This window comes from Bacillus rossius, chromosome 8, assembly GCF_032445375.1.
Source record: "Bacillus rossius redtenbacheri isolate Brsri chromosome 8, Brsri_v3, whole genome shotgun sequence".
NCBI classification, from domain to species: Eukaryota; Metazoa; Arthropoda; class Insecta; order Phasmatodea; family Bacillidae; genus Bacillus; species Bacillus rossius.
Genome location: NC_086336.1, coordinates 31660964 through 31676366, shown reverse-complemented (window position 1 = coordinate 31676366; position 15403 = coordinate 31660964). Strand labels below are relative to the sequence as shown.

The 15403-nt window shown below is 37.5% G+C and overlaps 1 protein-coding gene across 1 annotated transcript in view; it reads left to right on the top strand.

Annotated features, from left to right (window-relative positions):
- LOC134534704 (suppressor of lurcher protein 1-like) overlaps positions 1-15403 on the top strand; it is a 360907-nt gene that overhangs the window by 132232 nt on the left and 213272 nt on the right. The window contains exon 5 of the mRNA XM_063373180.1: positions 3441-3655. Coding sequence (XP_063229250.1) covers positions 3441-3655 — 215 coding nt within the window. The remainder of the gene's footprint in view (positions 1-3440; positions 3656-15403) is intronic.

Below are 15403 nucleotides of genomic sequence, written 5' to 3'. Positions count from 1 at the left end.
CAAAAGAAAACATTCAAAAACTTTCGGTTGCATGTAACATGCGAAATTGTTTGAATTGATCCTTAGTTTTGTTTATATATATATATATATATTTATATATATATATATTTGAGAACATATAAGTCGTTGTGTATGTACGTTCCAAAAGTTTCCTTGATGTTCCGACACAAAAATGAACTTCTAAATCTACTTATGCCTGTAGGCCAAGCCAAAAGATATTATTATTTTTTTTTACTTCTCAGTCCACAGCGAAAACTTGTTCTCACGCGTTACCATGTCAGTACTCGCCAGAGTTGTGTAACATCTAACATAGGTACCGAGAAAATTCATGGTTCCAAATATGTACACTTACAATATGGAATTAGGACACGAAATTGAAAGTAGATAAAATTAATTTAAAAATTGCCAAGAATGATAAATATACGCAGATCGTGTTTTCAACTAAATTTCTGGACGCGAATCACACGTAGTTTCTGCACCCGCCGCTATAATCCTCTGCCGGAGCAGCTGCGTCGACTAGCGAATCATCCCACTTGCAGACCGAAATGTTAAACTATATAATGAAACGGCTTCAATTATAGTGAAAAAGACTTGAAAAAATACTAAACCCTGGTTTTTGAACTGATTTTTGACAAGGAATCTTACTAAAATACTGCCCATCTTGTTACAATTCATTGAAATGTTAATACTATAGTGTTTCCCTTTGGTTTTGTGAACTTTTGTTCGCGCCATTCACCAAAGATGGCTCGGTTAAACATTTTCTTTCCAATCGACTTCAGTTCCTTTCACGAAATTACTTCTACCAAATGCCGTATACCGAGAGCTAAAAAGTTACACAACAAAAAAATAATAAATATGACAGATAAGGCTGAGCCTTGAGCAGGGCTGATGAGAATGTCTAAGGAAACATGCCACATAACTTGTCTCAAATTTTTACAGTTTCCTAAAGTAGTAGGTAGGTATAAGATTCCTTCTGTCACTGTTGTTCTGTTAACAATGTTTGCTCACAACTCTATGTAGTTTGTCACTGTTCGTAAACCAAACATCACAGGATGCTTTGCAAATGACAGTCGGGAATTTGGTACCACTGGGTACTACTTTCGATAACTAAAATTTGAGACAAAGTACATGGCACACAATCGGTGGCACTTTTCACGCGTGTATCTTTACGCTATATATTTTACTCTTCGTTATTTTTATATTCTTTGTTACAATTTAGATTTTTTTAACAAATGATAAAAATAAACCAAATTATTGTACTGTAATATTACACAACGGTGGCGATTAAGTGTAAATGAAATATACTTGTAATTTTTTTTAAATTTATGATGATAAATTTTAGTTAGAAAAATATTGCGTCACAATTTCAGAGGCTTCATGGTACAATAGTATTTCACAACACAATGGATGCTTGGTATGAAAGAAAGTAATAATGAATTCACAAAAGATAATTTAAAATTTAGTTTCAGTGATAATCACTTCAAAATTAATTTTTATCCCAACGTAATATCCACCAATATTTATTTTATCATACCATCGTTTAATCTGGGCCCTAAATATAAGTTTCATAAAATCTTTGGTGTTGATTTCTAGCCACATAAGGAATTAATATGGCTTCTCTATGGTACAATCATCTAGTACTATTGCCATTTTGAAACGGAATGACTCATAATGCGCCAATGAAACAACTGAAATAAACCTAGATGATAATGCCGTATATTAAGATTTTTGGAAAGTTCTTGCTACTACTTGGAGATAAATCGCACCAATTTGTGACTAAGGTTTCCTGGCTTGTAGGTTTTCTTGGCTTCTGACGAGTTGGACTTTTAGGTCGACATTTCAGTAGCCATCCCAATGGAACTGTCTCCACGTGAGATTCTTGGCAGTCCTCTTGACTTTAGATACTTACACCAGAGCGGTGAGCGTTTCTTGATTGGCTGCAGCTGTGGGTCAGTTAGAGGCTTCCATCATTCCGGTTGGTTGATTTCCAATCAGATACGGGCTTCTGTGATTGATCGCAGCTGCTGGCCAATCGATGGCTTCTTCTCTTCTGGTTGGCCAGGACTACCTGACCATTTAGAGGTGATCTTTCTATCCGATGAATGGAGAATTGCTTTTTTTTTATAGAGATTGGTTTACCCTTCACAGCTGACGCTGTTAAAAAACTCACAAGCCGAGAAACCTCAGACAATTGCCGCAAACAACATTGCGATCCTTGATTAATTTGTTACCTACTTTCCTAATTGCCCTCGTACAATCAACGAAAAGATTCAGCCTACCATATATTTGTTTTTTGTGGGAAGGAAACAAAAAACACGAAAAACGCCACATTGGTTTGAAAAGTTCTTATGCCATAACAATTTTTTATCGTTTTATATTAAATATTTACTTTCGTTAAAACAGAGAGCACACTTTGAGAGATTTTCAACTGCCATAAAATACTGTATGGTATCAGTATTATTACAGTTGTGGTTATTCCCAAAAACAATTTAATATTATACACCAATGACTATGTGTATGAATTTTTCGTGAAAAGATTTCGAGACTAGCTGAGAGTTATAACAATGTAGCATTGTCTGTGTTATGTGATTGGTTGAGTTTCTTTAAACACGTGTTTGCTGTTGGTAAAACAAATCACAGCCATTTAGCAAGCGCGTCCTCGAATGGCCTCGTCACGTAAGCCAACGGCTTCTGTTGCAAAATTTAATGGTCTCTCGTTAAAGCGTGGGCATAGCTTATTGCAGTATCTAATGAGAGAGTTTATTTTAAAAACCAGCCACTATTAAAATTCAGGCTTCCACTAAAAGTTATAGTGTGCTTTAACGGAGCCAATTTTTTATTATTAAACACAACGTAGTTACTGTTTAAGAAAAATTTTGAAACCAGTATGGCCTTATTTGATTTCCTACATGTCAACCTCATGTTAGTATGGGGTACTTTTTCGGTACCACGAATTCAAGTTTATTCCTTTGATCCTGTAAATATATTGATATTGTGGTACATGATGCTTGCTGTTTGAATTTAGTACGTCTTAAGATCCTGCATATAAAATAAAATTTGTGATATGAAAATGGTTTATGATGTTTAGTTGAATAATAAGAATTCTTTTGACGTGACAACGTCTAATAAATCGATGAACGCCGGCTGCACGCACGAAAAAGGTGTCCCGTTACGCTGTGTCCCGTTACGCACATTGTCCCGTTACGCTGTGTGCCGTTACTCTCATTGTACGCTTGAGGCGATTCCGTCAATGTTTTGTTATAACGTTGTCACGTTAAACTATCGTCCGTAAACCGACTTTACAGACAACCATTCTTTGCATTGAACTTATGTCACAAGTTTTTGTTAAGTTTCGGGATGTTTGGACGTACCAAAGAAGAACAGCGAGATCCACGTGCCACAAGATGAGTGGTCGGAGGTGAAGCACCGCCCTGCCGCAGGTGCCTGGCCGGGGACTTCGTGCGGCTGTACCTGCACCTGCAGAGGCCGCAGGTGAACGAGCGCTCGCCCTGGTCGCGGGTGCTGTGCGGCGGCTACTCCGAGGTGCCGCACGTGCACTTCTCGTCGGGCCCGGCCGCCGTCGTCGAGTTCCACTCGGACCACCGGCCCGGCCGCGCGGCGGGCTTCGCCGGCCGCTTCCGCTTCCTGGACCGCCGTGAGTAGAGGCTCTGCGAAGCCGAGTGCTTGGCTGCGGTGCTTCTGAATACCTACCTCAACAATTTGTTTGAGTCACAACAATACCTATTTCTCTATTAGTACTCTATATATACATGATGAAAATTTTTCCCGTGCTAAGATATTGGAGCCAATTATTTTTTTTATTGACGTGACAACGTCTAATAAATCGATGAACGCCGGCTGCACGCACGAAAAAGGATGACTCATTGTCCCGTTACGCACATCGTCCCATTATTCTCATTGTACGCTTGCGCCGCATCTATCTCTCTTCCACTCGATTGGAACAACCATAGATTTGACTTATTTCGAGGCACATTAAACTTGAAACACTCCCATTCGTTTCCTACTTTTCCTATCATCGTCCTATCCTTAACAGAATAACACAGATTGGAATAAGTTAAATAGCAAACATGTATAAAAGTTATAGTTAAAATAATCGCTTCGTTAAAGTAATAAAAATATTTGAATTAATGAGTACAAATAAAAGTAAATATATCACTTAAATTGTAGATTTCATTTCACTCCATCTTTGTATCCATTCAGTGATAGTTCAATAAAAATGATTCAATTTTATTCATAAAAGTATGCAATCATTTCATCAATGTTTTGTTATGACGTTGTCACGTTAAACTATCGTCCGTAAACCGACTTTACAGACAACCAATTTTTTTTGTTAAATAAGTATTTTGTGACCTTGAAATGCAATCTCATTGGTTGTCGTTTGTCATGTTCCCGTGCATTGCGGAGGCGGCAGACGTGATAGTGCAATGTTCCGGGAGATCCTTCTCCTTTTCCGCGCCACTGTAGAGCGGGCCTGACAGTGAGATTCGCACGCAGCCTCTACGCGCCAGGCACCGAACTGGCGTGCAGTCTTCGCGGCGGTAGCGCGCCTCTACGGGACTTCAAGCTGTGTCCCTGTAATTGTATGCGCAAATATTAAAGACAAAGGATACTTTCACTTTTCTATACCACTTAACTATACCATGTAACTAAACTTGAATAGGAAAGTGAAATGGCTGTTAAATACTATAAGTAATAGGACACTTTTAATAAGGTGGCCACATTAAGCAGGTCGCGAAGTCAAGGTGTCGGTGTCAAGCGCGGTGTCGCCTCTAAACGCAAGGCTGTATTCTGGTGCGCAGTCTTCTCATCGTGCATAGGGAACTTGATGTAAGCTTTTGGACATACGCCATTCCTAATCTTAGCAATAGTGTATGTCCAAAAGCCTACATCAAGTCATGCACTCCCATTTCACAAATCTTTCAACGATAATGTGCATAGGGAAACCATTAGAATTGTGTGGTAACCATAACATTATGGCTGAGAAATAAAGATAAAGGTGTAATAAATGTTCCTCTAGTGCTTTCAAGAATCTTCACCGGATGTTTGATGTCTAAAAATTACACTGAAAACACGCGTTTCAGCCATTTTCATTGTCCTAAAATTACAGTTCAGAAACAAAACACGGAAACAGAAGCACTAATCCGCTCTCTATGAATCCTTACATGTTTTTCGTAAACATACACCACTCAGATATCTTGAGCAGTTTTCAAATAGCGTGGTTTTATCTAAAGCTCTGCTCACCGTAAGTGCGCCCGAGTAGGTGGGAAACTTAATTGGAGGCGGACATGGAAAAAATGCAATTCACAAACCGTTCAACACTTGTAAACGGCGTCTCATCACGACTAACTAACACACACCGATCAGGAAGGTGATTGTCGTCTGAGGTGTCGGAACTGTTGCCGGTTCTAGTATCCGAGACATGACCCATCAAGTCCGCGGAAAGGGTGTGTGACGCGATTATATAGCCTCTCCACATCAAGTAGCAACCCTCTGCCCCCACGTTGGCACCACTGTTGGGGGAGGATCGTGGTGGCTATGTTGGGACGGGTTCGCCAACCTCTGGTCATAGCACCTCTCTAACTAAAGAGGGCACTTCCGGGTCCAACTCTACCTCAGTTGCATCCTCAATTGCATGTATGAGACCGGAAATGGCGAAAGGGCTGAATCTGCGGGCAACAGCAGATGCGATAGAAACCTTTCCGGGGGGTTCGACGGCCGAGCCTCGGTGCATCGGTCCCAAAAGGGCCACCATAGTGAATGGATGGCCCCATGGTAAAGGAATCGACTGGGTATGGTGGTTATGGTGTCGGGCGGCCGGGCCTAAAAACGGGCTGTAAACTGCACGGCGAGGTTGCGACGAGAATTGCTCCCGTTACCAGCCTGGTCAGCTGGAAGAGGTTGGTTAGACCTCCACCGGACCGCGGGTTCACTGGGTGATTGAGGGGTCCCAGTGTGATGTGGGAGACTGGGGCAGGCGCCAGAAGTGATGACTCCAGAGGGCTAAGGGAGCATCCAACTTTCTGGTCAGCTGAGTCCTGGTTGCGTATGCGGCGTATCCGCATCCATGCCCATGGGGGCCCCAGCCTTAAAATCCTATTAGGCATGAAGGCTGGGTTATCAAATAGGAGGAGAGATCCTCAAAACTTGCCGTGTTGATGTTATTTTCCATGTCTATCATTTTCACGTATATCATTTCATGACTATCATTTATCAGTTATTTATGAAATTTTGACGCGATACATTCCTTGTATTTGTAGTTATTTCACAAATATTTTCGAAATATATTCACTAACTGTAATATAATGGTTGTAAAATATCGCGCAAATGTTCGTTATCATTATCAATTGCGAGACTCTTTTAAAATATATTATACAGTACGTCCATAACAGAATGTACAATATATAAATTTTAATAGTATCAACCGTAAGCGTTTTAGAGTTTTTATTCAAGGTCACAATTAAAGAGTAACTCAATAGGTTTTAGATAAACGCGTGCGCGATTACTGCTTTGTAGTTTTCTTACTTGCAGCTCCACCTACGTTAAATGGTGACTCCTGAGTGTAAAGCATTTTGTGTTCTGCAATTTTCTAAGAGTGAATCTGTAATCTCAGCAGTCCTGACTGAAATCTCTTTCTACGAGAGTGGTTGAACTTCGAAGTCCCTGACCGCTGGATTGGTCGTAAAGGTCTAGCCGACAGAGCTCTTTTTCGCTGGCCTCATCGTTCACTTGACATAATGCCATTCAATTTTTTTTTCCTTTCGAGCTTTATAAAATATAATGTCTACGCTCCACCGCTACCTAATTATTTGTCTGAGTTGAGACACAGAATATAAGAGGCTATTGCTTCCATTACTCCAACGTGTTAACCCGGGTTGGGAGAAATGGACTTTAGGTTGGATGTGTGCCGTATAAATTAAGGTGCATATATTGGACCTTTATAAGAAAAACTAGGTTAGTTTATCTTTGATTTGATGTATGATTTGTTATAAGTAGTCTAAATTAAACTGTAATGATACATCATTTAAAACTGTAATATTTTATGGACATTTTGTTTTACACTTACTTAGTGAATATGTATTGAAAATATTAGTGGCAGAACAACAAATACATGGGAAATATCGCGTGAAAGTTTTAGAAATAGCTCTTAACTAATAGAAGTGTCAGGAAAATAAAAATAAAATGGCATGTGAGATCGAGCCAAGGCGATTGGTGCATGGAAAATATTACGACAAAACTAATTTAACTGTACATATTTATTTTTGATGCTTCTTTTTAAGACAGAATATACCTAGGATATTTTTTAATAAACTTTTTTACTGAGTTATGTCATTTTAATTGCATTTATTTTTATTCCAAGCCAGAATTATTTATAAATCACATAATTATGTTAAACTTAAGTATAGTTCAAGAAACGAGTGTACGAATAGGTTTCTGCACCTATAAAAGTAAGGAAAAAAATTTTCATCATCAAAATTACAGTTTAATATTGAAAATTTCCATTGATTATTGCTGGACTACTTCAGGAGCGATTTAAAGAATAAATTTAAATTAAAATGAAAACATAATTGGCAGAACACTATTGAGTTATGTATATATTTTCATATCCTTTTTTTTGATACGATCCGACTCAAAACACGCCCTCTGGAGTGGCAGTTCTAGTGCTGCGTGTAAAACTCTCGCCGCCGGGAAGAATGTCAGCGCGACGTGGCACTGAGGGCGGCGCTTTTCGGAACCAGGTGGTCTGGCGGAGCTCCAGCCGGCTGGCCCTGCCTGCGGGAGGGGAGGGGGAAGAATGGGGAGTAGAGGGAGGACGAGAGAGGAGGCCGAAGGAACGAAGTGTCTGTCAAGGTCGCGCTTCATAATGGAGTATCTTCGCTCAAGCAAGGAAATTGTCTCTGTACAGAAAAATTCGTACAGCGAAATTCTTTTTAGCGGTTATGTTTTGACTTGAAGTTGAATAATGACAGGGTGATTATTCTTTTTGGTGGTTGTTTACACATATGAATAAATTTTTACCCTCTAGATTAATATGTTTTGACAGCATAGAACATCAGTTGTGTATTCCGGTTAGTTAGGGTATGCTATATGCACACTAGAATGACAGGTCTAAATTTAACCAAAAAAATATATTTTATATTAATTAAAATTTATTTAGAACATCAAATCAACACTAGGCTATTCTCGTTATATGAAATAAAAAAATTGAAAATGTTAGCTAGCGATGCCAGAATGCCGGGCGCACTAATTACAAATGTCCTTTTGTAATATTACATTGCACAGAACACTGAAACCTTAATACTTCAAATGTTTGTTTGCAGTTTTATTATTCTGTGCTACGTTATTTAAATTTATATGTTTAATTTATTTTGGGTTTTGAACTATATTTCTGACATTGTTACAGACGTTTGGGCTTTTCTGTATGTAATTATTAAGTAATTGCGGCTTTTGGAATTACGTTTTTCACGGCCAGAAATTGCCCGAGGTTTCGGCGGAACTTTCAAAAAGTGCCTCGAGCCTATTGTTGTAAAAGTTGCTACTAAAAAGAAACTTGGTTTTGGCCGTTTTGGTGCATGCAGCTCCGCGTCAGGACGTTCCTGACGCGGGCCTACCATAAGTTATGTTACGTGTGCGGTAATAATAGTATGTATAAAAAGGTTATCATCAGACTGCTGATGGTATGTTAAGTTGCGAACGGGAATACGCGATTGTAATGTTATTAACGTCAGAAGATATCATTAGTCTAGGTATGGCCATTTTGTTATTACTCTATCACTAACGCTGTACTGACGCCCTGCAACTTTTTAACATTGCCGATTGATATTATGACTTTGTTGATGTTGCTGGGATAAACTAAAACCAGCCGCTATTAAATATTATATTTACTAAATTAATTAGCCTCTCAGTATTATTAATGGCACGATCATATGAACATACAATGCACAACTATCTTAGTGGTCTAGAGTTTATAGGTCTTATGTTTTATCGGACAATTGATTTAATTTATGAGTTAGTGAATTTTTCGAACCGTAAATCCATTTTTGAACTCTACGTGAAACATTGACATTTGCGAAGTCGTGCCCATGTACCTGGCAACGATAGTTAAAAAAAATCGGAGTGATATTTTGGTCAAAAGGAATTACTGTATTGAGGGATACGTGGTATTTGTTTATTCGTGTGTAAGTAATAAATCAGTCTTAAAATCAGTTAATTATTTTGTCTTCCTCTTTCGTATTCTAATTGAGATAAATATCAGATAAGCATGTGTTACTTGTATCACGACATCTAGGTATTGTTTATCAGTAATAAATAATTTTTTTTTGTTAACTAATGTGCATAGGGCAGTGCACTAGACAGCACTACCTGTGTGTAGTGTTGCGTTACACTTTTTTACGCATTAGAGTTCACATAAAATGATAAATCCAAAATTTCGTTTAAAAGTATAAATATCAGCGATCAATTTAATTTATGTCCTGTATAACTCAGTGAGTAAAACACTCGAAAATTTGTATAAGACCTGTTAACCTAAATATCTGTTAACAGTTAAACTGAACCAAGATGTGTTAGTGTTTTTTTTTCTTCTGTATATTAGAGGTATGGGATATCAAAATACGCATCTGTCACCCATTGACTTTAAATACAGAATTATAAACCACATATTGTGAAAACATTCTGCAACAGTTTTTGCTGAACGGAAAAACACGGATGAGAAGACAGACGAAATGTGTTTGGTAAGTGATTTTTCGTCAAATGAAATGGAACAGGGCAGTGCTTATCAGAATGAAAGTACAGAACTACTTTTGTGCAAGGATATGCATTTTACAAAGACATTTCAATAGAAATCACCTTTAAATGAAATAGATCTTGCTGACATGGAAGAAATATACTTAGATTTAGCGGCCAGGCCCCTTTCAAGTGACGAAATTTCTCTTGAAGGGCTGAAATATGTTTCTGGCTATATAGCTCACCGTTTCAGAAATAAATATCCCAACCTTGGCACTACGGATTTCAATTCGGAGGACGATATCTGGATACATGTACAATCAAAGGGTAACTTAAAATGTCCCACTAATGAATTTTTTTAATTAATAAAGATCGCTGAAATGTGTTTTGATAATGTTCATGGCAACAATTTGTGCAAAAAAGAGCGGATTTTTGAATCACTGACTAAAATTATTTGCGGAACTACTGAAAATAAATATCCAGAAGAAGTTATATACTGTTTTGTCAGGACAAGAACGTATATGCGTATCAAGTATTTGAACATAAAATATTTTAACGAACAAGACCAAAAACGCAAAGAAAGAAATAAGATGAGGAAAACTACCCTCTAAGATTTTTCAGTGTGATAGTGTCCACTTTCCTTCACCATAATATGTATGTTCATAATTTATTTACGATGTTTTTTAATTAATATATTTAAGAAAAGCATTTATTGTGAATATCTCAGCAATTATGTAGGGCTTAAGGTATTTATTGTATTCCAAACATTGAGTATGTCATTTTATTGCCTTTATTAAAAATAATATATATGTTAACAAAGTAACAAAATTGCGATATTTTTGTATTGCTATTGCAATTTCGTTTTTTGTAAACATTATTGTAGACTTTTTCATATTGAAATTAAATTTGTAACCATATTTCCATTTCCATGGCAATAGTCTTGATAGCTTTTCGGGTAACTCTTCTACATGGATGATAAGATGGTGCGACATCTAAAACATATCACACTACCTTTACATAACTATAAAACTAAGAGGTGTTTTCTTTACATAATATTAAAGCACAATGTTTCCTTGTGGCGTAGGTGGTTTAGAATTTCCATTTATCTAGAAAAATGGGCTTTCAGAATGTTTTTTAACACAGTGTTTCGGAAGGTTTTTGAAGAAAAAAATTGACTACCCGTTTTATTTTTTTGCAGCTGAATTCGGGCACGTGCATGAAATATAATTAATCCGTAGGAAGCACAATGGTTTAAAGTATTGATGTTGAAGATTTGAAAAGATTTATTGAAATAGTGTGAGAGAACCAGCGAGTTGAGTGAGAAGATGTGCGGGAGTGGTAGAGGTTAGCTCTCAGCCACATGACGTGCGCAGTTGCGAACAAAAAATAATCCATTCTGCGTCCCCATGGCGAAGGATGAGTGAAACAGAAACCTGCTAAACCTTCCCCTCCTCCGGGCACGATAGAACCGTATCGGCTGTGTGTTAGAGGGAGAGCGAGATACAATCTTCGAGGTTTTGTTAGTTACCGCTAGATGGCAGGCCGCAGAGCGACCGCCAGCGACACCCTTCCCGTATGAAGGCCATCTCGCCACTGACGAGCTGGAACTAAGCTCCTGACCTCCCTACATAGTAACGGTCACCCACATAGGCATCTAGACTCTTTAATGATCATATGATACAAAATTCATTGTTTTCGGGCCTGTGACCATTTTTTACTGTGCACCAATCGCCTTAAGAGCATTTGCACTTCCTATGGTTGTGTCGTGTTGATATTATTTAAAAAAAATTGGTTGTCTGTAAAGTCGTTTTACGGACGATAGTTTAACGTGACAATGTCATAACAAAACATTGATGAAATGATTGCATACTTTTATGAATAAAATTGAATCAATTTTATTGAACTATCACTATTTTGAATGGATACAAAGATGGAGTGAAATGAAATCTACAATTTAATTGATATATTTACTTTTATTTGCACTCATTAATTCAAATATTTTTATTACTTTAACGAAGCGATTATTTTAACTATAACTTTTATACATGTTTGCTATTTAACTTATTCCAATTTGTGTTATTCTGTTAAGGATAGGACTATGATAGGAAAAGTAGGAAACGAATGGGAGTGTTTCAAGTTTAATGTGCCTCGAAAAAGTCAAATCGATGGTTGTTCCAATCGAGTTGAAGAGAGATAGATGCGGCGCAAGCGTACAATGAGCGTAACGGGACAAAGCGTAACGGGACAATGTGCGAAACGGGACGCTTTTTCGTGCGTGCAGCCGGCGTTCATCGATTTATTAGACGTTTTCACGTCAAAATTAAAGCGGAAATGCTTAAAACGTGTTTTTTTTCACAAGCAATTATATTATGAAACATTTGGTACACAGTATTGTCAGTAAACGATGGTTGCATACAGAGAGCCATATTCTTGAACACTCCACTGTAAAATGATAGAGTTGCCGGTTCAAGTCGCGTGGAGACACGTCATCGACACTAAACCTGCACTGCTTGGCGAGTAGAGGCGAAAATGCGTGTGATGCGCGAGTCAGTGTCGCCCTTACAACCACCGCCCCCTCCCCCTCTTTCAGAAGCTTGAGTGCCCAGCTGCGAAGTTATTTCCTGATAATTTACCCGATTGGTAAATGCCGCTACATCCTTATTGCGGAGCAGCTGTGGTGCACGTCTTCTCGCCTCGAATATTCGACTTCAAAAAAGTTATACCTAGAACATTCTATATTTGGCGGTTAAAGCACCTGGCATTTATAATTTTTACCTTAAAATATAAGTGTAAAATATTTTGTCAAAGTCACTTGGTCGAAATTAATTTATTATGAAGTTACTTCATTTGTCAAAATATCTTTGGAAGTACGCCATTTAAATGTTTTACGCGGGTTGTCATATAAAAATAAAAGCTCAGGAATAAACAGCAGGGATGACTAAATAAACACATTGGGAACATAGAAAGCCGATTTGGTTCTTCCGTGTCTAGATTACATAGATTATCTATTTAGTTTATTCACTGTGTTTTTCGGGAGTTGTTTTTTTCTTCTTCTGTATTTATTGTTCTAGCTTCAACATTTTCTTCATCAGCATATTATGCTTTTATATTTTCTGACTAAATTCGTTCCAGGAATTCTCTGTGTCGTCTAAACATGTAACATTTGACATCAGTTTATGTATTATGGTTTGTTTGTCCAACAGTCCATTTCTGACTTTTTTTTCTACGAGAACCAGCGTAAGTCTGTCATGGCGCATGTCCAAGATAATGTGTTAGTTCAATATTTCCCACAGCAAGAATGGTTCTTAGTCACTTTATTACATCAAAATTTACTTATTTTAAATATTTGATCTGAAGCTTTGTTGGCCTAAATTATTTCTTCAAAATATATTTTTTCTTGAATTTTTTTTACCAAGATGGAGTTAACTTAAAACTATATAAACTACTGTGAGGTAAATTATTTTTATACGAACGTAAGTATGCCCATCACTTCACATAGGCAATAGGCGTGAGCAAGTCTTAATCAACGACATATTGAACATAGACCGCGCATGGCCCAATAAACTTTAATTAAAAGTGTCTGCACTCGCTTTGAACACCTACAGTTACCATTTAAGTAATGTTAACATTTCCATTGAAATATGCGCATCATCTTCTTAGTGAACTGACATAATTACTTTGTCAGCAACACCAAACAACGCAAAAAACATGTTTATGAATAGTCCATCAATGTTTACATTACTCAGAAATGTAGATAAAATGTCGAATTGTTGGACCGTCTTCTCGGTGGCATACCAAACATATGTAATTTACTTTTGAACCTTATCAGCTACACGATACATAACAATACGTTTAAATATGGACTGCAAGATCTTATTCTCTCAGCCGGCTGTTTCTTTTGCCGAATGGAAAAAGCTGTGTTATGATGTCGTTGCTCGATGTAACAGTTCTTCAACTCCGTTCATGCACATGCACGAGTGAAGCACCCCGTACCACTGATGAAGTAGCATGAGTAAAAGAGGTGAGAAGTCTTTATAAGATCGCAGCACACCTGTACGTCAGCCAGTCGCAGGCACAAGATGCCACGCCATACTGCCGAAAGAACCCGATGGCACCCGAGCTCACACTCGCGATGTAGCACACTCCGAGAAAATATTTTGTTACTTCTCCTTGTCAAATATGTTGTTTAGGTGGCAACAAAATAATTTTGTAGTGTCCCTAAAATCGTTTATTAGTGTTCACAAAAAAAATTGGTTGTCTGTAAAGTCGGTTTACGGACGATAGTTTAACGTGACAACGTCATAACAAAACATTGATGAAATGATTGATCCAGAAGAAAATGAAATATCATATTCGGCCTGAGACTGAGCCGTAATAGGTTTTTGCAACCAAACCATTTAGGCATTAAAAATATTATATTCTTTGAGAAATATATTTTTTTTAATTGTTCCATCTTTTGTATGATAAAATCTACCTCTGCATACTTTTATGAATAAAATTGAATTATTTTTATTGAATTATCATTATTTTGTATGGATACAAAGGAGTAGTGAAATGAAATCTACAATTTATATGATAAATTTACTTTTATTTGCATTCATTAATTCAAATATATGTATTACTTTTGTAGTGTCACGCGCGCCGTATTTATTTTTACAAGTACAAAAATGAATGTATCGTTGCGGTCGGGTTTCGATCCGTCAACCTTTGGATTGGTAGTCAGCGATGCTATCCGCACGGCCACGAGGCCATTTTGGAAATAATTGTTTCAGATGTTATATATATATTATATTTGTGTTGTGGCAGTTTTAAAAACGTATGTAGTCCGCCATGTTTATTTCTTATAGTGGTAGGCGGGAAATTAATAACCGTACCGATTGTGCTGAAAATCTGTGGGCGATCGTTAAATTACATAATATTAATAATTCAAAGGACGAAAATATGATTGAAAAGTCAAATCGATTGTTGTTCCAATCGAGTGGAAGAGATATGCCACGCATGCATACAATGAGCATAACAGGACACATACGTAGTGGGACATCCGTAGTGGGACAATGTGCGTTACGGGACACTTTTTCATGCGTGCAGCCGGCGTTCATCGATTTATTAGACGTTGTCACGTCAAAAATTTTTATAGCTGATTATGACGCAGTTTTTGGAAGGGATGGCACACCGTGCCCGCATGTGCAGTAGTATCTAGACCCTATTAAATGATACACCTATGGCATTGAGCTAGGCTACTGCGTATCTAGCTGAGTGCATATGTAATAACGCACGTGTAGGTAAAATAAATTTATTTTCTCCATGGAAAAATCCAACACCAATCATGATGAATAGCAATTGCCAGGTGGCTTTTAATTTCGTTTTTTTCTATAATTTTAGGTGTTTTAGAACTCTTTAATCAGGAGATGAAAAACGAATAGGCTATAAGACAAGATGTATGTTAGGCTAGGTTAGGTTATCTTAACTAAAATCAAAGGTTGTTTAGGTTAGATAATGTTATTTAAAATACTCTATGACCGTAGAATATATAAATCATTGCAGTATGAATTTTTTTAAACGAGAAATCTGCAAACATCGGAGAACTTCGGAAATGTTCGGGTGTGGCTCTCATCCCTGTGAACTGTAAGCTTCCCATGACAAGGGAACCTAATATAATATA